Source organism: Ammospiza caudacuta, chromosome 2 (genome assembly GCF_027887145.1).
Source record: "Ammospiza caudacuta isolate bAmmCau1 chromosome 2, bAmmCau1.pri, whole genome shotgun sequence".
In the NCBI taxonomy this organism is placed as follows: domain Eukaryota; kingdom Metazoa; phylum Chordata; class Aves; order Passeriformes; family Passerellidae; genus Ammospiza; species Ammospiza caudacuta.
Window position 1 is genome coordinate 47,132,773 of NC_080594.1, and position 23,458 is coordinate 47,156,230.

At 45.0% G+C, this 23,458-nt stretch overlaps 1 protein-coding gene across 1 annotated transcript; it reads right to left on the reverse strand.

The window, feature by feature from the left end:
• Positions 1–1,341: 1,341 nt before the first annotated feature.
• Positions 1,342–3,114, reverse strand: SLN (sarcolipin). The gene is made up of 2 exons (XM_058800426.1): positions 3,023–3,114; positions 1,342–1,980 (listed from the first exon to the last, which is right to left on the reverse strand). The coding sequence occupies exon 2, from the start codon at positions 1,871–1,873 to the stop codon at positions 1,778–1,780; it is 96 nt and encodes a 31-aa protein (XP_058656409.1). The 5' UTR covers positions 1,874–1,980; positions 3,023–3,114; the 3' UTR covers positions 1,342–1,777.
• Positions 3,115–23,458: the final 20,344 nt, after the last annotated feature.

Sequence of the window (23,458 nt, forward strand, 5' to 3'; positions counted from 1 at the left end):
TCTCCAGGGAGTTACAGCCAGCGAAAGATTCTCATCTTTCATATTGAATTATCAAGTATTCATGGTATGTATAAATAGATTTTCCATGTCCTTCTCTAGCCATTGCTTGCAGGTCTCAGCCAAGCTTTTGAACACAAGCAGACCATGTGCAATACTGATAAAAGAGCAGCATCTGGTGCAAGGTGGGCTGCAGAGAAAGGCTGTGTCCATTGCTGACAGAAGTTCATTTCAATGTCTCAGCGCTTTTTTTTCTGAAAATTTGTCATCCCCAAAAGTGCTGGAGGCAAGTTTGCTCATTTGCAGCCAGGAATAAACAAGAGGTGGCTTTTTAGCATTGCACTGCAGTGGGGATTCCTTGACTGGGAGAATGAGAGGCAGAAACTGCAAGACTGCAAACCCAGATGGACAGTACAAATGACACAGAGCAAGGGCTAATTTATTAGCAAACTCGAAGCAACACTAACCCTTAATAAGTGGTGCTAACAGAGTATTTGCGCTTTCCCTAAAATCCAGGGCCAAATCCCACCTGTGAGGGCCAGCTCTGCCTCACCAGCACAGCCCTGCAGTGCTGCCTGCTCCTTCCAGGCCCCTGGAAGGGAAAGCGAAGGGAAAGCATCATGACACATACTAAACTGCCTTCCTACAGGAATCTGTACTTTGTAGAGGATGCTGATTCTTTGAAGCCATTAAAATGACAGATGGGGAATTCCTGGGAGGAGTTTGATTACTGAGTTCACAAGCCCAGGGACTGTGGGCTCTTCAATCTGGCTCAAGATGTTTTAGCAGGCGACGACACCATCGCAGCAACGCAGACACCTGAGGCTGGCCTCCTGAGGCTGGCCACGGCCGTGCCGTGACACCTGGCATGTCCCACCGGGAATTCTGCCCTGGGCAAGGCTCATGGCCGGGCTGGGGTGCCAGCAGGAGCCTACGCCTGCAATTGGCCAGGCTTATCCCTGCAGGCACTGCTCCAAAAATAGCTTGGCCCAAAATAAAACTGTGGGAATCCCTGCCCGAAATCCAGCTTCAGAAAACGCGATTATTGACGATGTCCCAGTGGGACAAAGGCTCTCTTTGAAGTCCATGTCCACAGGCACCAAAGGTGTAAGTCTCTCTGGACAGAATATCACCCAAACAGGTCATGTATGTGGTTACATGTCTGCTATGCTGCAGGGTTTCCATGCTACAGCACTTTTTAAAAAATAAAAATTGAAATGTAAGTAGGAGGAACAAGGAAACTACCCCACTTTCATATCACACTGTACCACAGCTATTATTGGCTCAGGTCAGGAGAAGGATAAGGAATGCTCCAAAAAATGGTTTTACATGGTCTTTATTTAAACAAAATGTGCAAGTGGAAGCAGAGGTTTCACATTCCTTTTTGCTAAGCAAGTTTATGCCTTTTACATTGGGTAATACAGGCTCTTACATTACACGCTGCAGTTTTACACCCTCCAGAACCCAACACTGCTGCCAAACAAGCCAGCACGGTGGGCTGGGAGTACAGCACGCACAGAAACTACCATGGAGGAGACAGCCACATCAAGCTGTTCCTAAGCATCTTACACTTTACAGCTGGATCTCTGCAGACTGAAAGAATTACACCATCACAGACCCATTACAAACATTAGCACAGGCAACAGATAGGAGAGAGTGAAAAAATAAAGGTTCACAACATCCTCAATTGACTGAAAGCTAAATGCTGTGGCATGCTGTGGGTGCCACTGATGTGTGTGATGCACACAATGAAATCACTTCCAGGGTTTCTGAGAGTCTTTCAATCCTGGTAAGACTTCACAAGGAGCCACATGAGGATTACAGTAACCAGGACAACCATGAAGTTGAGGCAAATTTCTCGCGTGGAAAGTTCCATTTTTTGGGAATAATGAGGAGAGAGCAGAGGTCAGCAGGCAGAGCAAAGGGAAAACTCTGGTGACTTGCTTGGATGTGTCCTTGAGCTCAACCTTCAGGTCACAGGCTCTTAAAAAAAAAAAAAAAGAAAAAGAAAAATATGTAAAGGACAGACGCATGAAGGTGGCAGATTCCACAGAGTTTTTTATGTCAGTCTAAATAAATGTTGTTTCAGTGCCAGGAGTCAGTAAGCTCTGGGGTGCTAAGAAGTAAAAGCCATCTTTGGCAGCTTATCACCTTCTTTGATTTCCAGCAAGGACATTCCCAGTGTCACCCCAAAATAGAGTACACAGGTGTGAGCAGTCTGTGTAAATCAATGCTGCTTTCTGCAAGTGTTCTCAAATAAATAATGCCCAAGACCCATTTCAACAAGTATACATCGTAAATAGACTACTGTTAAGAGTTTTTAAATTCCTATATTTGTAGGTGTATTGTTTTTAAAAAATTAAGTGCAAACTATTATTTTATAGAGAAAGATTAATAAATGTGAATTATTTGTTACTACTAAAAGTACAAGGAGAACCTAAGGTTAGACATTTTAATTTCTGAAGAACTTCACATATTTTGTGAGTCATTTCCACAGATGAAATAGTATTTTCTCAATAAACTTCTGCCTTTCCTAAAATTTCAAGGAAAAGTTGAATTGAAAAATGCTAAAATTCTCGTATTTCAAAAATCCCATTTGAGTTGTACTCATAAACTTTTTTGTTGCTTATTGCTTTTATTTACTTTATGATAGTAATTTTTGAATTTTATATGATTTTGGAGTTCATGCAGAGAAAAGAGAATACTTTATCAGAAATATCATGCACTAATCTCTGCCTACCATGTAAATAAAATAAGAACCCTTAAAAAAATGAAACGTTAAGTCTAGACAAAGAATTTCAGCTACACAATCAGGCTGTAACATCTGTGGTGCAAACAAGAAGCCTTGGGACCATACCAGCATGAAGACAGAGAGTTTCAATTGAAGTCATTTAGTTTGCAGATTAAATATTAAAAGCCTAGTGCATGCAGTTAACGAATTCCTACATTTTCAAGTTGTTTTGCCAGCCTTCTATGTCCTTGCACATGAGAAAATCTGACCTAATAAGTAAGCCAGTTCTTTTACCTTGAGGAGATAAATGGAGCCCAGTGGTTCTGCCTCTGGACTTTGGGTCACTGCAGATAATCTTTCTTTCCAAGCTTCTGCCTATCTCCCACTCGGTCTGGGTGCTCTGTCCCTGTGTGGGAGCTAAAGTAGGCTGAGGGTGGAGACCAACAAGTGCATTGGCAATCCAGGTGCTGACATCACCCCCCCCAAATATTTTTAGAGGGCTAAGCTGGGCTGCAAATTTGGTAAAGGCTGTTTATGCAGTGGGCTCTGTGGGTGGATTTGGTTCTTTTGTCACGGTGCTGTACTAACAGCAGAGCTATGTGCGTCTCTTGCGAGTCAATTGGATCTGATAGAGAATTTCATGCAATCATAGAATGGTTTTGGTTGGACGGAACCTTAAAAATTATCCACAACTCCCCTGCTCTGGACAGGGACACCTTCCACTAGACCAGGTTGCTCAGAGCCCCCTCCAACCTGGCCTTGACCACTTGTGGGAACTGGGGCACCCAGCTTCTCTGGGCAACCTGTGCCAGTGTTTCACCACCCTCACAATGAAGAATTTCTTCCTAATATCTAACCTAAACCTACTCTTTGAGCTGGAAGACATTCCCCCACGGCCTGTCACTACATTCTTTCCTTTGGCCTGTTGGTGTGACCTGCTCTTTCCCTTTCTCCACATTTTTCCCCCGTGTGGAGAAAGGGAAAGAAAAGCACTTGAAGAGTTTTGTGTGCAGAGCTAAGGATCTCAAGACCGTTTCCAGGATACAGAGCCTGTCTACATATCTACCTTTCTGAGTACAGTACAGCTGTTGCTGTTCCACATACCTATAGTCTGCACAGCTTCTTGAGTTCATATGCATTTAAAAGAGAGTGAGTAGGAGCAAAATATACTTTTCATTTCAATACAAATAACTGAAACAGAATAATTTCCTGGATAGGAAAGTTTGGGACTAGTTTGTCCTGAAAAGCACAAAACATTTCTTTAAAGACGGCTGACAATCTTGCATACTCTTCCCTCGTTGAATTTCAGTGCTGGTGTGAACTTCAACTATATGAGCATACAGAGAAGTATTTCTGCCATGATGCAGTGTTTCATCCCAGAAAGACTCTGCTCTGTGCCCTAGAGAGGTGAAACCCCCACATTCCCTTATCTTTGCTCAAGGCACTGCTAGAACTTGCTGTAAACATGAACAAGAAGTGGCTATTTGCTCCCTTTGAATTGACACAGCAGAGCGAGCTGGAATGGACTGGGAGCAGACAGTGCCATGGGTTTCCCCCTACTTGGAAAATACAAGTATTTCCACTGAAGTCAGAGGGTCACTTCTGCAACACGGTGCTGCCAGAGGAGTGGGGGGATCCTGCTCAGGTTTAAGTGTGTAAGGCTAGCCACAGCACTGACCTTATTCTCGCTGCCAATCACTGCGTGGCACATAGCATGCAGATAATTTATTGATTCTGCTGCCTTTTGTATATTTATACTCAGGCATGCTGGGACATATTTTGGCTCAGGGTATCCAAGTTTGTTTGTCACCATCCTCCCCCCTGAGCTCCCAGGGAGCATCATCACTGGCCCTCACATCACGGGACCATGGCCGGTGAGCAAGGCCAGCTGGCTGGAAACCTACCGTGCGGAAAACACAACAAAACAAATAGCTGTGGGTAACCAGGGGGGCGGAGGGCAGTGCTCCTTGGGTTTTGCTGGATCATCTCCCTAAATAGTCTTCCCACGGATCAGTGGAGGTGGGAGGGGGATTGGAGCAGTAGAAGATTTCCTTTTCTTTGGTTTGACTGCCTTGCCACTGCCCTCCTACACAGCCAGGAGCACGTTCACAAAAGCCAGTGTGCTGCGTGGGAGCCTTGTGCTAAAGCACACAGATCAAACAGCAAGGGCTTTAACCCTTGCCTCATGCAGGAGTTACATGTCTGAGTAGGTTTGCAGGGTCCTGTCACGATGCTTGCTCTGCTGAGCCATCTTTTTAGGGGAGACTTGGGCAAACATCCCACGCTTACAGGGATTTGGGAAATCCAGGATGAAAATGCTCCTTTTAGCCAGAGGGAAGCAAGATTATGACTACCATGAGCCTACCCTAGACCATTTCCTCCTTTGGGATGTTCTGAAGCAGAAATCTGTGGATTTCTCATGCTATACCTCATTTACTTCAACTTGAATCACATAAATGTTCACCAGAGAAAAGGTGAAACATTTGAATGCCATTCACCCTAATTACTGAATGTTACACAGCACTGCGCAAATATTCCCATTGGGCTATGGAAACCTTGGGATTTATTTTACTCTCTGCTAATAGAAAACTCGTTTTCAAACCCAGAACCCATCAGCTCTAGTCCCCATGCTCAGGTCCCCTGCACTTCCACACTGATGGAGAACTCCTTCTCCTCTGTCCCAGTTCATCTCCTTCTTCCTTAATGTCCTGCATGACAGCTAGAAAATTTCCCTTCTTCAAAGCAGGGAAACAGCACCATAAATGTCATTAATCACAATACACACAACAAACACTCCAACTCACTTCTACAGGCATAGATGTTTCACTTATTTTTCGTGCTGAGGATCTTGCAGTAGACCATGGATGAGCATACAGCATCACAATTATTCATTGCTGAACGAGAACAAAGTTCATCTAACCCAACACACTGACTGGTAGCTGGGGGAAGTATATAGAAAACAGGAAATAAAATATGATCTTTGCTTAGATATGCTCAAACATCTGGGATTCAGCCTATGGGGATTGCTAGATAGAGGCTACAAACAGGTTGCCTTTATGGCTCCCTCTTGCTCATTCCATGAATAATTCTAGATCAGGCAACTTGTTAATAATAGTTGAGCTTTACCTATATATTACATATGTACACACAGGCACACACAGACTTGTGAAAAAAAAAGGGGCTTAACACTGACCAGGAGGTCCAATAAACACCCCTGAGCTGTGGAATTTTCCCCGGATGCTAACTGTGAATCCAACCAGTGTCTGAACATCTGACTTCAACTCACCACAGATTAGAGTTTGTGATTGACCAGAGGATGAAAATTCTGCCCCCTCTACCCAACCTCCCACCCCCAAAAAAAAACACTTACTCCTGCTCTTTATGAAAAAGCATAAAGACCTTAAAGGCTGTTTCTTTAAAAAGTTGGTCTATTTATCCAAGTGATTTAGTACTGAATAGGAAAGCAGGAAGGAGAGAAAGAGAATGAATGTAGTGATTTCACTTGAAATGCTAATCCAGAAGTTTAGATACAGGGTTGAATTTTTTTCTCATTGTCACTTTTTCTCCTTTTTCTGACAGATCTGAATGTTCTCAGCTTTCATGTGGCCATGCCAAAACTCCATTTTCATGCCTCACATACTCAAACTTAAGGCTCCAGTCTATATTTAAAGCTGCTGTGACTATCTCACGTTCTTCCCAGCCTACTAATCAAGTTCCATATAATCTTTCACAGCCATTCTTACACAGTTAGAGGATACTGTGCTCATTCTTGCTCTCAGCATTACCTTTCTTACCAAATGCAGTATATGTATGTATAAGTATGGGCCATGAGTCACACAGGTGTTTACAATTGTTGCCAGCATAATTCCTTGTTCTCTGTCAGAACTCATTTCTTTTTATAACATTTTTTTCTTACAACATTTTTATTAGGTTTTGGGTGTTGTTTCATTAATTTTAGTCTTCAGAAGACACTCCTTTTATTTCTCTACAACATTTTCCATTGGATAAATATTGCAATACTGTGAGACAAACTAAAACCCTCTGTGGCAATGTACTTAGACCAATAAAAGACCGCGTGCAACCGTGAACACAGAGGGGAAAGAAGAAAACTTGAAATTACTTCTAAAGCTCCAGAAATGGGAGGTAAGATAAGAACGATAAAGCAAAGGAGGCCTTAATTTTAAACTTTGTAGCTGGCTGTCTCAAAAAAATTAAATGTCAGGTCACAAGTGAAGAAAACATCAATTCCCCTTCAACAGCGGTGACCCAGTCACTCCAGGGACAATCAAGCACTGAATGGCATTGGGAGATTAAATATCACAGACGGAATTATGCAAAAAATTATGTTGAAAGTTAGACAAAAATGGGTGTATTTTACATCTTGGCTCCCATATTCTTACATTTTACTTGTTCTGAATGGAGTTGAATTCTGGGACACAGCCTTCGTCTTCTACAGGGCTTTACAGAAAACCATTATAAGCCAACTACTCCCAGTGATGCTAAATGTCAGGCCTTGAAGTTAATGAGTTTCTCCAGGAAGATAACTAAAGGCTAGGTGGGAATTCATGGCTATGCACTGGGATATGCCATCACTGCACTTGTTTCTCCAGACAGTACTGATGGAAGCTATGGAGAGGGTTTTGAGCTTAAACGCTTGTAAAGCTAATTTCAGCAATCAGGATCAAGGTCACAGACATGCAGATTACTGAGGCCACACTCTTCCATACCACCTTAAAATGTGCTGGGAGACAGAGCTGCAGTTTGGGCAGAGTAGGCAGGAGCACGTTAAATCCCTGGGAGTATGAACCCCTGCATTGGCAACATCCTCAGCAGCACAGTAGTTGTGACCTTTGCCACATCTGTCTTCCAAAAAATGCCATTTATGAGGTTTATGCTTGAACCAGCAGACTTCTGTCCACAAGCGTAAGGTGCTAGCAGAACACACCAAAAATCTAGTCAGCACTGGTTCAAAGAAAAGAACAATCTGCAGACTAGTAAGGAAATACATGAGAGGAATTGATGGCAGAAGATGCAGTGGAAGAAGAACACATTCAAATCAGAAACAAAACAAATCTCTTTAAAAGTGATTTCTGAGTGGTGCAGGAAATTTCTGCAGGTGGTGGAGGAGAGACTGGTGCAGCAGGGTTGGGGGCCCAGGCAGAGAATGCAGATTTCTGTACTCAGGCCATGGTGTTCAGTGCTTTGGCATCAGTAATTATTGATGCCCTTGTAGCTATCAACATGTCACAAGTCTGCAAAGGGTTCAGCTGCCCTGGAACAGGTATGGGCACAGAGCAACAAGGGTGGCTGTGAACCTACAGCCTGTTGGTGGCATCCTGGTAAACAGGCATATAAGCAAAGACAGGGTGTTTATCTTTGGAAATAAAAGGGGCAGCTTTGTAAGTAACTGTGAAGTAACTTCTGGGTAGGAGTTCGGCCACGATTTTCCACTGATGTCAGTCTGGTTCTCCTCTTACTCTAACACAGAGTGAGGCATCTGTGCACTTACAGCCTGGTTTGATCTCTTCTATGGAAAGAAGTGAGTCTTCAATAAAATATGTCCTGGCACTGTGAAGAAATACAATTTTTATCTCTGTGAACAACAATATCAGCACTACTGGTATGTGACAAGCTTCCAACTTAACCCATACAGCTGTTGTGTGAGCTCTCCCATCTCTGAAGTCACCTCCAAGGCAGCCTGCAGCCCCTCCCAGAGCAGGAGCTTTGCCTTTAGTTACTAAGTGCCCACCAGCTGTTGTGCCAACACACCCTGGTGCCTCAGCCAACAGTGTTTGAGTGGGTTTGCAGGGCTGTGGGCTGGTGACCTTGCCTCTGAAGGCTCCCAGCCAGCTCTGCTGCAGCATGCAGGGCTGCCCTCACCCCGGGTGTGCTGCGAGGTGCCCCTGCCCCTGTCACATTTACCACGGAACAGCAAACACACGTGCTCAAGAGAGCAGCGCTATTTCTCCCCAGACAGACAACATCCTGCCCAAACCCTCATGGCAAAGCTGTGGCAGCCACAGGGGAGTGTTAAACACCCCTGGCTGGCTGTAAGAATACAGAGAGGGGTGTGCTCCAGAGGGGTGATGGGGGCTGTCCCGAGGGATTGGCGCTGCTGAGGGAGGAGGCGGCAGGGGAGCAGCCTGTGCATGCAAAATCCCAAAGGAGCGGAGGGCACCGCTCTCTGTGCATACAGGAAACAAATCCTTTGACAGCCCCACCTGAGTCCAACAAACAGTCCATCCTGAATCCAACAAAGGAAAAACCCTGGAATTCTGACTAAACCTTGGCCAAACTTGGTTCTCAAATACCACTCCAAGCAGCAAGAAATTCTGGGTATGCCCCGCTTGTTGGTGCAAGCTTTCATTCCCTCCCATTCCCACTACTTCACAAACACCAACAGCAAACTCTTTGACAAAAGAGTGCACTTGGTTCAATGAAAAAAAAACAAACAACAAACCAAACCATAGAACACCATGGTGGGACCTCACCCTCAGCCAGGAGATCATCAGGAAGTAACTACCAGCAGTAGGCTGGTATTTTATATAGTCCAGCATCCACAGTAAGAAGACAGAGATCCCACTCCTGGGAACATGGAAAGGAATTGTCCTTCCCTAGGGACACTCAGAGAAGCATGTGGACAGAACCAGCAAGCTGAAGCCTTAGCCTGGAACCTGTCTGGGGGGAAAAAAAGGAAAAAAGAAAACCAAACTAAACCCCAAACAAACAAATAAACCACCCCAAAAAACCCCAAACCCCACCAAGCAAAACAAGTAGAAAGAAATTGCCCTGCTCCTGGAGTTATGGAGCTCAGAGGTACATATCAAGCCATACATTTTCATCCAGAAATCAAGAAAAAGAAGTGTGGGGGTCTACAAAGGAGAATGTGTGGGATGAGCTCTGGGTCCAGCTCAGGACTGGTAGAGAGGAAACCACACTAATCTGGGTATCTGTATTAGAAGCAGGAATATTGTTGATTTTAAACTACAATAAAAGCTTATCTCTATAAGCTTTTATTTTTAACAGCATGAACCCTGTTAAAGCACAGTTTAGCACTCACCATCAATTAGATTATTTTCTAGGTTTTACAGTAGTCTGAATTTGTGGGTGCTGTAGACAAGAACCCTCAGACAATGCTTGGAACAGGGGGAAGCCAACAGACCTGGAAGCCCTAATGCTTCTGTAAGATTTAGGTGTCCTCTACAAATATAAATAAATATGATCAATAGATAAACTGCCACTAAACAGGACCTATAACATCTCTTCTGGCCCAGCCCTACCTCAAACACCCCTTGCAGAGATGCTGACACTCAATTTCAGTACTATCCATTGAGACAAATCCAAAGCCAGTGTTATTTAGCAAGAAAAGCTCATGAAGGATCTCATCCTTCTCTCACCGAATTCCAGAGGAATCTTGCTGTGGGTTTTAGCAGGGGCTGAGCAGAACCCAAAGCACTGAGCTGCATTGCTGTGTGTTCATTAGGAAAAACAGAACTAATAAGGGCTGGATTGACTTGGTGGAGGGGAAGGCAGGAGCAGATCCTCCCTCAGCGTGGATTTACCCTTCATTTTTGAGGTGTTTATACACAGCCAAAGAGAGTCAAGAGGTGTCTAATGACTTTCTAATCACAGCAGTCCTTGCCCCTGTGTGAGTGGGATGAAATCTAATATAAAGCTTGGCTCAAGACAATGCAGAGGTTCATAACAACTAATGAAAATAAATTGTTATTCTTTCTCAGAGCAATGTACTTTTATGGAATTTTATGGAATGATTGAGAAGTAAAACCTGGCTACTCTCAATAATTCAGTAACCCCTGCTTTCTCCAGGACTCAGACAATTGCTCCAGGCTATGAAATGCACCTGAAAAACTTTTGAGACTGTCAGAATTTAATCCAGGAAAAAAGTTTGAACAGCCAAATTGGTGGAACATTCCAAAACAGCACCTTCAACCTAGACCCCGCCCGTGCTTCTTCTTTCCTCTTGCTTAGTCAAAATCCACACCTTTTATAATTGCTCTCCCGGTCTGTTTTGATGGACATATGTTCTGGGTCTTGGAAAGACAAGTGTTAAGAGTGAACAATAACTTTTAACAGGACTACTGACCAGTAATGTATTGGGAGCAAAGTCTTTTAACACTCAATAGCTGCATCACTAAGGTTAAGCTTCCTCCATTGTTTGAGATAAATGTTCTTTGCCCTCTTTTTGTCTTAGAAATCACAGTTTGTGCATCACTGATGAATAGTTAAACCCCCTTTGTGCTTTCTGCAAAATCAATTCACACATCTCTGTGTGAGCAGATGGAGGCTTCATTACCTGAGGGTGTACAACTGCAGAGAGGAGCAAGTGAGCAGCACACAGACACCCACTCTCACACCCACAGACTTCAGTGTTATGTGGCTAAGGGGAAAACCAGAGATCCACTCCCTGCTCAGCTATCATACCTTCCCTTCTCTTCCTCTGGTAATACATTATCTTTCATTCCCTGCCCTGGAATAGGAAACTACTTGCTTTGCCCTCTCTGGGCTTGGTTGGGCAACTGCTAATAGCAAACCTGTGCACTACCAAACCAGCTTATGATAGATGAGTAATGCGATGACTGACTCTCACAATGAATGGACAAATATCATGCATATAGGTTAAGAAAAGTTTTATAGATTTATAGTTATGTTTTACCCCCTCACGTGGTTATCAAGAGACAGCTGGAGTTGGGACATCTGGGAGGGCCAGCTTGTCACTCTGGCGACATCTGATCTCCAGTCAGGATTTGAGGAAGAGATCTCCACCTCTGGACAGTGAAGAAGGGGTTGATAGACAGAACTTTGGGAGGGGTTAAAGAGTTAAAAAGGGGAAACCTCCATTGTGAGGGGGCTGAGCACATGGTAGGAAAATCTTTCACTTCCAGGCTGTAACCTTCTTTCTTTATTCAGTCTTCTGTTGTATTTTTGATCAGGTTTAATAAACCTTCCTAAACTATGAAAAGTAAGTAGCTATTTCTCACAAGCTGTCAGCATGACTCTCTTTGGATAAGGTCATGGACATAATCCTGCAGCAGTGAAGGTGACCTGGCAGTGAGCACTCAGTGTTTATGGCAGCTGCAGCAGGGCACCCACCTTCCCATCACCCTTGGGTGTGTCCTCAGTGCTAACCATTTTACACAGTGAAAACACTTCATAGGTGGTTATTGGAAGGCATGTTATCTGCCATCTTCCAGACCTTTCTGCATCACAGGAGACACTTCCCAGGTGTGTAGTCTGAGTGTGCCCAGGTGGCCCAGAAGGCCGATGGCATCCTGGCCTGGCTCAGCCAGGTGTGGCCAGCAGGAGCAGGGCAGGGACCGTCCCCCTGTACCCAGCACTGCTGAGGCCACAGCTCCAATCCTGTGCTCAGTTCTGGGCCCCTCAGTGCCAGAGAGACATTGAGGGGCTGGAGCGTGTCCAGGGAAGGAGGCACAAGGGCACAAGTGTGCTCAGGGACACAAGTGCTGTGAGGGGCAGCTGAGGGAGCTGGGGGTGTTCAGCCTGGAGAAAAGGAGGCTCAGGGGGACCTCAGCACTCTCTGCAGCTGCCTGACAGGAGCGTGCAGCCAGGTGGGGGTTGGTCACTTCTCCCAGGTAATAAGCAACAGAACAAGAAAAAATGGCCTCAAGTTGCACTGGGAAGGTTTAGATTTTATTAGGAAATATTTCTTCACTGAAGGAATTACCAAGCCTTGGAACAGGCTGCCCAGAAAAATGGTGGAGTTGTCATTCCTGGAGCTGTTCGAAAAGTGTGTAGATATGTCACCAGGGGTTGGAGTGACGTGGTTTAGTGGTGAACACAGCAGTGCTGGGTTAACAGTTGGACTCTATGACCTTAGAGGTCTTTTCCAAACTAAATGATTCTATGATTGTAACTCTTCCCTGCAAGAGAGGGTCAGGGGTCCAAGTCAGTGCACTCTTTGGCTTGATTTGATAATATTAACAGGATCAGTACTTTGCCTATAGGAGCTAGGCAACCATCTGACACCTAATAGAACTGCTCAGGCTGGATGACATGACACTGACCTGTGTCAACCCTGGATAATAGAAGTATCTCTTAATCCAGCAGGAACAGCCAGGGAACCACACTCTGATACTCTGCAGAGCTCCTGTGGAGCTTGTTATGCTTTTGGAGAGAAGCAGAAATCTGTGCCAGGTCAGTCAAGAAACTTGTTATTCCAGGAAACATTAGAGGAATGTTGCTTCATTAGCTTGAGCTAAAGTTCAGTTTTTCCACCCCACACACTGATGAGGGCTGAAGTTGTTGATGATTACCTGGGAAATATAAGGGCACAAGAACCTTGGTAGCCTGTGTTGTTTCCTACGTGCAACCCTCACCGTAATAAGAAGTTATTGGTTTTGTGCCAATTATTTTCTGAGGGTTGCCAGCACGTGGCTGGGGTATGACCAGCCTGAGAGAACAGAAGGTGCTGAGGAAATGTCAGCCAAGGAGTAATGGAGGAGTGTGTGTGCTACAGGGGAGCAGGATGCACGGGATACCCTGGGCCAAGGAGCCTGCCTGCCCCCGCCCCCAGAGGCAAAACTGCATGCTCTGCTTACTGTCCCCCAGGCCATTTGACCTGGCAGAAAAAGAAGGTCTTGCCCCATGAGTGCCCTCAAAAAATGCAATTTTTTTTTTAATTCTTTAAAATATTAAACTTGGTTGGAGGGAAATGTGGCCAAGCACAGCCCCATTCAAATGTGGGGAAACTGGTAAAAGACAGGTCACAATGACTTAGAAAATGCTGTTGGGCCCCAAGAACTTACAGTGAGGTTGGCAGGACTCAGACACCACATCCAGTTAGAACAGGGCTGAACACAGCTGGAGAGAGATGTAGGGCAGAGAGCTTTCTACATCCAGTAACAAGTATTTTTTAGCATGACTGACCCCACCATCAGTTTTCACTTGGTTGGCAGTGGCACCCAGAATGGGACTCACTGTGATTAATCACCAAGGCTGGTGCTTCTGGCTTTACTGCACTAACCAGGCATAACAGAGCTGGTTTAGAAATGTCAGGGAAATACATCTTATTTTGGACAGAAAACTGCAAATAAAAACATGACTGTATAAATAACTGGGTTTTGCCAACCAACCTTAAAATCTCTTCTTCAGCTGCAATTCAGACAATTACAGATTTAAAAATGCAGTAGGCAAGAGCACAAAAATCCCATCTCAGTTTCATTAATAAGAGATTGTTTCTAAAATCAGGTTATTTGGGCTGCTTTCTTTCCCTCTCAACAGTCTTCTGTTCTTCAATCCATAACTACTCAGCTCACATCCAGGTTATCGTAATTGTCTAAGCCATGAATTTCATAAACACCTTTGGCACTTTAGCAGGTTGATGCCTGTAAAATTAACATAATCTCAGTAATAAATATTGCTGATCCCACCTGTAAATCCAACCTTGGATTTGGGTTGCAGTCTCATTAGTGCATGTCTTGTCCAAAACTCATCACAGAGGACATGCAGGAGGTGATGAGTTTTCTGACCGACCTCCTGAGTGCACAACAGAGACAAAAATTGCAGCCATCTGTCTGCAGCATCCCCAGTGCCCACCCTGAGGCACTTCATGACGTGTGTGGTACCCATTGAGCCCTGTCCCTGTGGAGGAAGGAAATTTGTTCCTCTGAAATCAGAGCCAGTGCCCACTGTCTCTGCACGTCTGCCACACTCACTGCTCTGTATTTTGTATTCCCTTTCTGTTGTGTTTTATTCACAAGTTTCAGATTCCCATTGCAGGCTATCAGGTTGCACATGACATAGCAAGTGAGAAAAAAGGCGTGTTGTGTTATTTGATCTCAGTCCCACCAGGTTTATCACAGACCCAAAAGTATTCCCCATAGGAGGCAAGGCCTTTTACTGAACAATGCACAGCTTGCCACACTGCACACATGGCTAGGTGCAAATCCTTATTTACTGGGTTGCTGAAAATTTAGCTAAGCTCCAGTTTGAAAAAAAAATAAAAAGATGTGACAGGATTCACCTACCCATGGATTTTGCAGGACTGTGTCTCTGCTAGTCCTTTTCTTCTCAGCAAAGTTTCCAGACACACAGTAGGAGTAGAGGGTTCTGCTCCCCTCTAAAACCCCAGAGATCCCCCCCTTTGCCACACAGATGGCCCCATCTCTGTGCTTCCCACTCCAAAGGCACCATTTGTGCACAGGACCCACAGGCTGAGCCCCACAGAGGGATGTGCCCAAGCATGGCTTCTGCAGCATGTTACTGGCACAGTCTGGATATGATCATCCCATCTTAAGAGGGAAGAGAGCTATGGGCAGGACAGCTGGGCCATACCTCCCCCTCTCAGGGCAAATAATGGCCCTGGGTTGTTTTTTCAGTAGCACAGGCACAGCTGTGCAGGGCTAACACTGTGCCAGGTTGGTCAGCCTCACTGCAGCCTCGTGTCCCCTCACTCCTGTCCCTTGCCCAGCTCTCCAAGCCTCCTCACCTGGTACCCCTTGCCGAGCCTTCATTTGAGCTCTTTTGGGCTGGGATTAAAAGGAAAGTGTTAAAGTGAGCCTGAGAGAGGAGCAGCAGCTCCGGGACTCCTGACAAAGGGGATCCATGCTATTAACAGTGTCACAAGGGAACAGCTGTCCCACTTACAGTCCATGAAATATTTCTGAAATAAACTTCTGGAATGTGATAAGAAGGTCTGATAGGATATCACCTCCTGGAATTAACGAAGCACTAGAAGTGCTGTAAGGTCACAGTCTCGTGGCCCTCGCCTGTTGCTTGGATTTGTGGGGCAGAGGCATGTAGTGGAGAAGCCCCAGGTGCCAAGGGCCATTCAGGCACAGGATTGGCCATGGCCACATGGCAGCCCTGGAGGGAGGTGCCAAACACAAGCAGGTCTCACGACTCCAAAGGAGAGACACAGGCTTGTCTTCTGGGGAATGCATTGGGCACTTGCCTGCCCCTGGCTTTTGTGCATCCATGCAGGCTACAAGAGCATTCCCTCCCTAAGCTGGGCTGTGGATCTGTCCAGCCTCTCATGAAGGCTCTTCAGGAGCCCCAGTGCCATTGCAGTGCCTTCTGGAAGCAGCATGCAAACAGGACACAGGGGAATTGCCCAGCACCCATGGAGCCTCTGCTATGATCCCATGGTGTTGTAAAAGTGAAAGGCAAGTCAGGCAACTTGAGAAAGCCAAACTATGGGAAGCTCATGGCATTTTCCTGCTTACATTCTAGGTGCACTAATACATGCAGATCAGAGGAGGTGAATCATTAATAGCTACCCTCCTAATTTCGGGTGTTTCTAAAGGGTGGTGTGCTATACAGTTGGGAATGGCTGATAGGAGGCACACCCTACCACTGGAATATCCTGCTTTCTGCCATAGAAAGGGAATGCAAGCAGACTGGCAACTCCTAATTTCTCCCCAGCCTTTCAGCCTAGCTAGCACATCATAACCTAAAACCAGCTTGGTGACAGGAAGGCAGGAAGAGGAGGCAGGTCCATGTGCTTTAATGGCTTTACCTGACTCATGCTGCATAATTTCCTCATTCTGCATAATCCCAGCTACTGGAAAATGTCAGGAGTATTAAATTAGATGTGTTGGGGTTTGCATGCACCTTTTTCCATTTGGAACATTCCCTGAAAATTTCTGGTAAACATTCCCCTGAAAACTTCCCTGAAACCTTTTTTTTTTATTATTTTGCTGAAAAGCATTTAAGCTAAGAAAGCCTGGAGAAAATCGCTGACACTTTGAGTGAGATTTTAAAATGCCTCTTCTTCCATCTTCCTCTTGGTTGGACTGGGGAGGAATTATTCACAGTTTATTTCTCACTATCCTTCCTGAGAATGGTTCACTGAGGTGATGAATTTACATAAATTCATCTGATCTCCAAATACTGTACTATTTCTCAGTTTTCCTAAAATATGTTCCTAGGCAAATGTGAAAATTTCAGTAGAGAAGCAGTTAATGTTTACTGCAAATTGTAGCTGCAGTGAGCTCAGGGAGAAACAGCACAGCTGGCAAAACAACCTCCCTCTAGGGCCTGATTTAAGCCCCAGGAAATTCAGAGAGACTCTGTCAGGTTTTTAGTTCAAGCAATACTTATTCTGTCAATATCTTGGACCTTTCACACTCTTGTGAATATTGGATGGACCTGCAGGACAAGCTACTGCAAAAAAAAATGAAAATATTTTCATGTCTGCTTATTTCATTTGGACAAAAATTTCTTTGAAAAAATGTTGGTTGTTTCATTCAAGAGACAGAAAGAGGAAAGCCTGAGAATATTACCTACTAATAAAAAAAAAAGGGTTGGGGTTTTTTTCCCATTCAAAAGCATTATTTGTATTGTTCATATACTTTATGTTCTGTAAATGTCTTCTGTAAGAATCTAGGAAAGTTGGGTTTTTTTTAAATCTATTTTAAAAATTATTTTTCAAAAGAAACTACCAACTACAAATTCTCTGCTCTTTCTCTAGGTAGCAAGATTTCCCTGTTGGTACTGTGACTTTTTATGATTGTGAATATGGGTCTTTTACCAGACCTTTGGAGCTTATCATTCCTATGAGGAGATAATCTGAAGGGCTTGGTGTTTATGGACAGGCAAAGGACAGATTCCCACAGTTTATAGAGGGTTGAAAGCTAATCTTCATAGACACTGAATTTCAAGCAGAGCTCCCCTCTTCAGTCATTAGTCCTTGCTGCTGCAGCAGCATCTGAAGAATTCTTTGGAGCTTACAGCTCTGCACATCCACACTAGCCGTGTTCCAAGGTGGTCCTGAGGCCTGGCAGGGTTCCTGGGACGAGCTGTGTGCTGTCCCACAGCCGAGGCACAATGTACAGCCAGGGCCTGCTGTTGACAGCGTGGCCAAGGCAACATCACGCCAGGGCTGCCATGGCCCTGGGCTCCAAAGCTCCCCCACAGCTATCCCTGGAATGTGCATCCATCCCTGCCACAGGACACCTGTCAGCTCTTGCTTCAAAATCTCATTAAGGACTGCCTGGGCATTATCTAATGCAGAAGGACTTGTTTGGATGAATTATTTCTACAGTGAGGATCCTGCAGTATAATGTTTCAGCTGAAGTTTGGTGCTCTTATTCTTCCAGGCATGGAAATCAAGAGAACAAATGGAGAAAGATTAGGAGGGCTAAATAACTCTTCACTGAGGGCACTGGTTAAATAATCCACTGTCACCTTCAGTCCTTGTCTGATTACTAAGAGGCAATCCCAAAATGGATACAGCTGATGAAATCAAAGTAAGAGACAAAACCACAAAAACCTTGTAAGTGTTCTAGGCCTGAAAAAATACCTCTTCACGTACAAGCAAAGTGTTTTAAGATATTATAAGTGCCTCAGTTATACAGTGGAAGGAATGTGGGTGTGCAGTTAACTTGCAGCCCAGCTGGCACCACAGGAGGGGACATTGACTTCAGGGCTTCCTGAGAGCCAACTCCAATTTGGAACTGAAGGGAGCCAGGACAGGGAAGGAAAAACTCACCAGTGCCACTGGCTCTTAGATCCTAACCTCTTTGTTTGCCTAGTGACAAAGTGACAATATAATAAATGTACAGCTCTGGGGGTGGGGGGTGCCCATTCCCTCCTCCCCCTGCCTGGCTGGGTGCCGAGCTCCCCACAGGAGAGGAGCCACTCTGCAGCATCCCAACAAGTGCTTAAGTGCATGTTTAGCTCTTTATGAGTCAGCTGCTGATTTCAGAATAGCTCTTCTCACTCAGAGTTGAGTGCACTTGAGGAGCTTTGCTGAATCAGGCCACAGGCATATTGTTATGCAGGCATGTTATATTCAAATGGTGATGCCCTTAATGAATCTAGTCTTGTTCCAGCCATTTGAGATTTTGCCACTGACCAATAGAGGGCCTTTCTGTAGTCCAAGAAATGTCATGAAAATGCCAATTCAGTGAAGTGTAACCCGTTTCAGCTTTTTAGAAGCTTTCCATTCCATTAGCCAGAAGCCACACGTTCAGGCAGTACATGAAATGGCAATGTTGGATACCTAACCCTGGCTCTGTGTGTAGCAGGGTGACATCACGTACCATGGCCCACAGAGACAAAGGGACAGACCATGGCCCCGTGTTCCTGCAGTCTGGTCACACATACTCAGCCAAGACAGGCTAAGGACACTTTGTACCTCAGTTATAGTCCCCATTTTCCCCAAACCCAAGTCCCTATCATCCCATGGGCCTTCAATACTGCATTTTACAGCACTGGGAGAAGCAAACTGGTCTTCCCTAGGCTGAGGGAACTGACTCCAGGTCTTTCATTTCATGTGAATACTGCAGTCATTTCTCATTGAGCTCCAGTCAAGCAGTTGTCACAACAGCCACCAGTGCCACCACTGAATTTAGTGAGGACCCTGTTCCTGGAGGCATGGGGACACAGGTGCAGACACCAATATATGGTCCAAGAGAACCAGGTGGCACTTCTGGAGACCTCTGAGTGAGCTGTGATGCCAACCCATGCCCCCTGTTCCAACCCTGGAGCCAAACATTGGAGCATGACAAGTATGGGCAACATGCAGGAATGTACTGTTGTTTGGCTTGAATCATTTGATGGGATACATTGGATTTGGGGCAATTCTGTTCTGTCTCAGTCCCTTTTCAGATCCCAATGATCATTACCATGGCTAGCCTGACAGGATTAATTTTGGGATCGCTGGCCATCTTCCCACAGGTCTTCAATGTCATTCTTTGCTCAGAGTCTCGTCCTGATGGTGGGTCAGTAAAGGAAGGTGCTGCCCTTGGACCAACAAGTGGAGCCTGTTGCAGCTTTGGTACCTGCTGGAGGATGTCAGAAGTCAGCCAAAATGAGGGCAAAGTACTCCATAGGGACACACAGAGAAAAGGCTCCCAGGAATCCTCAATGGGCCTCAAAAGTCCTGCAGCCAGGCTGGCCTTGCCAGAAGCAGGAGGTTGAACTTACTACCAAGAAATTATGATAATGGTTTCTAATTGACTTAGGCCCGCTGGTTTTTGTTAATCTGGTCCTTTTGATTCTATTTTGTGTTTGGTTTCCTGGGATTCTTTTAATTGCTGTGATGTCTTCTTCAGTAATATGTTCTTTACCACCTCAGTTGTAGAAGTGCATGTCCTTGCAGAGGGAGTATTGGTTGGGCTGCTCCACATCAGCACAGTGTAGCCAAAACAGAGAAGACAGACAGCTAGAGAAGAGACATGCATTTTTATAACATCAGTAATAGCTTGCCTCCAACCTGTACATTGAAAGAAAGCAATTTCCAACTGCATACAAGAATTTTATAACATTTTGGCAATGGTAATGGCATTGGTAGGCACAATTTTTCAAAAGTTGAGTTGGTAATCATCAAAGGGGCAAAACCAGCTGTAGTTGCACATTGGAGGTATCCCAGTAAAAAAAGTTTCCAGAGAGAGGACAAGTGCAGTGGCATAGAAATAGATGGGCTAAGAACTGTTGGCAAGACAATAGAAAATAGCACAAGTGGCATCAGGAACAGAGGAGACCTCCTGCCCCTGTTTGGAGAGGGTCAGTAGCATGAAAACATAAGGCATCAACAAGGAAAATCAGAGAAGAAGGAGACTGCCTGTGCTCTGAGCTCTCCTTCTGAAGAACTCTCAGGACCTCAGTGATTGTGAATGACCAGGACTGTAGCCAGCAGTGCAAACTGTTATCTCTGTGGTGTCATTCACTCAGTTAATTTATGACTGTCAGGGACTAAAACTTTTCTCTCTGTAGTGGCAGTGCTTAATATGGTGCAAGAAATACCCATTTGCCGGTGTGTTGCTAATGAATAAATTTAGCAGAGATTTCATTTTAGAGTTAAGTTGGTATGATTTGCCAGTCTTCCAAATCCGTGGTCTTGAGCAGCCTGCAGCACAGAATGAAAGATATATTCAGTTACATAGCAGGACCTACCCAAGCTGTAGCTGTATCTTGTGTCAGCTAAAATGGAAGTACAATTTTATTCCCACATTAACAGCTGCAGTATAGCCAAGGGCTACTTATGAACTTAGCAGTGATTTTGTTGCTGCCCTTTGAATTAGGACCTGGAAACCAGAACGTTCTCTTGACAGGTGAAACACAAATTGCTGGGTTAGGAGGTCATTTGCCTGATGGCTTTGCACTTCAAGACTCCTATTTTCAAGCACTTCTAACTATGCACATATGATTTTCAGTCTAAGTGAAATATTCCTGTTTCTAATATGCTTCCTCATGCTGGAGCTGCAAGAGAGACTTCAAAGGCACTGTGAAAATCATTATGAATCGCAAGACTTGACACACTCATACCAACTGAAAACTGAAGTTCTTAAAGATTCAACCTGGATTTTGATTGATAATGGGACCCCAAACATGTCAGAACTTTGAATCTGTTTCATCAAGGGCAAGGAATAAATCAGTCCACTGACTCAGCTGCAGTATCAGGGAAAGGGCTCAGACTTACAAATAAGAGATCTCTCATTTCAGCTTCAGCTAAGCCTCAGTCTTTTCTGTTAAGAGCTCACTGATCAGTCTCCAGACATTTCCCTGCTTATCAAGCTTATCTAAAAACCTCGTTTTGGTGTATTCTTCCCTTCTTATTGTTTGCAATCAAGCATGGATGTTTTTTCCATGATCAGTATGAGCTCAATGCTGATAAAGATGTTCTGGTCTCAGTTCCTCCACCAAGGTGGCTGTAAACAACTGCAGCTCATCTGCCTTTGTAATGAAAGGATGAAGAGGAACGTGATTTGGAAAAGATGCTGTGCCTATTTACAAGGCCAGCTCAAGCTATAATTAGGCAGTGCTCAACTGGATGTGAAGGAGGTCCCTGAGCTGTAATGTAATACTTGTGTGGAACAGAGTAGAAACAAATTTGTAATGCCAGACCCAAAAACTGGATCAAATATGGAATAAAATTGAGCAGATGAAAATGGGGGGCGGGGTGGAGGGGAAGGAAATGCAGAATTAAAATCTACACTGGATTTTCTACCCACATTTTACACCAAATCTGCTTTTTAGCCTCCAAATTAACTCCCTCCATATCTAAATGCTTCCATCCCAGAAAGAAAGAGAGGCAAGAGCACAGACAGGGGGAGCACTTGACAAGCTGCAACTATTTTTTAAATCTCATTAACTATTTAGCTTTACCTCAGGATGGGTAAATAAAAAGCATCCCTCAACTTGTACTTCTGTCTTGTGTCTGCCAGGCCTGATGGGGGCTCATGGTCCCTCCCCAGCCAGGGAGAAGTCTCCAACTACTGATAGCATATGGAGCAAAACCACATTTGGTAAAAAGGGGGATGAGCCAAAAGTACAGGTATTTGGAGGCTAGATGAACCCACAGAATCACAGAATATTCTGAGAAGGAAGGGACCCAGAAGGGCCATCAAGTGCAGCTCTGGAGTGGATGGCCCATGGGGGATCGAACCCCCAACCTCGGTGATATTACCAGCTTGCTCTAACCAGCCCCATCCGCTTTATCTTGCTGATTCAACATTCTGCAAATTTCTGACCTCGTATTGATTTCTGATTTTAGTGGAGATGGTGTTTATAAGAACCAATTGTAACTTGACCTACTTACGCTTTCCAGATCCAAGAATAGCGTGCTTGGGATGCTGCTGCCTGCCGGGACTGGCAGCCGTGTCTCAGATCACTATCAAACATACTTGAAAGGGTGTTTTCCACTTAAGAAAGATGGCTTTGGCCTTTTTTTAGGTTTCACTTATTGATGGGAGGGGGAAAAATACTAATTTCAAGGTATTTATGACCTAAAATCAGCCTTGCAAGAAGTCGCCCTCCCTGTCCCTGCAGCAGCACTCAGCCACCTCTTCATGGTGCTCAGGGCTCAGCTGTCCCTGGTTCACTGCAGGCTGCACCAGGCCCTAATTTTACACCTGTCTTTCCATTATCCTATTCTGGGTTTTCTACTTCATTTTAACATATTTTTTTCCCAAGATCAAATGCACTCATGGGTTTCTGGTGACAGCCAAATAGCTTTGATTTTTTTTCTCCTTTTATTTCTGATTTTAATTTTTTCCTACTTTTAGGATTATAGAGCACCCTCTAGGGTAAGAGCTGTCAGATTTTTCTCCCTGAGAAACATTTCTATTTCACAAAATTGAAACTGAAAAAGAATCAATTACAAGTATTAGAAGTATTAGAAGGTGTGGGGAAGGCAGAGAGGGTGTGGAAAAAGGCTTGAATTTTTATTTTAATGAAAACAAAGGAGGAACCTCCACTACCTCTTCAGGGGTGTGAGGGAGGCCAAAAGCGGCAGCAGGCTGTGCCCTGGCTCTGTGCCCTGCCGTGCCAGGCAGGCTGCAGGGCTGCCCCAGTGGTGCCATGGCTGTAGCACCCAGGGGCGCAGCATCCCACCCAGTGCCAGGGCCCGCCTCTGGTGCTTTCTGGGATGCTGAGTGCTCATTACACTGCACATTCCTCCCCACTGAGAGCAGCTGACAGGTCTTGATGACCAAGTACATGCTTCAGTGCTGCAGCTGGAGACACAAATGTTTCCTTGCCCAGGGAGCACTGGGCAGTGCAACAAGGGAGATCATAGAGGAGGCCCCATGGGGGTCCTTGTTGCATGGACACTCATGGGCCCAGCCTGAGAAAGATGGTTTGTGGTGCTTTGGAGCAGAGCCCAGAGAGTCCAGTGCCAAGGTGAGTGGTGAGGGCCAAGCTGAGTTAGGGAGAAGGTGACTGTCATGCCCTGGGCAGCCCTAGGGTGGAGAGGAGAGCAATCCTCCCTGCACAGCCTGGGCAGATCCTCTTCCCCTGCTGTCCCTG

Bases quoted from the DNA above. Each gene is read 5' to 3' on its own strand.
- SLN (XM_058800426.1), bottom strand. From the start codon at position 1,873: ATGGAACTTTCCACGCGAGAAATTTGCCTCAACTTCATGGTTGTCCTG.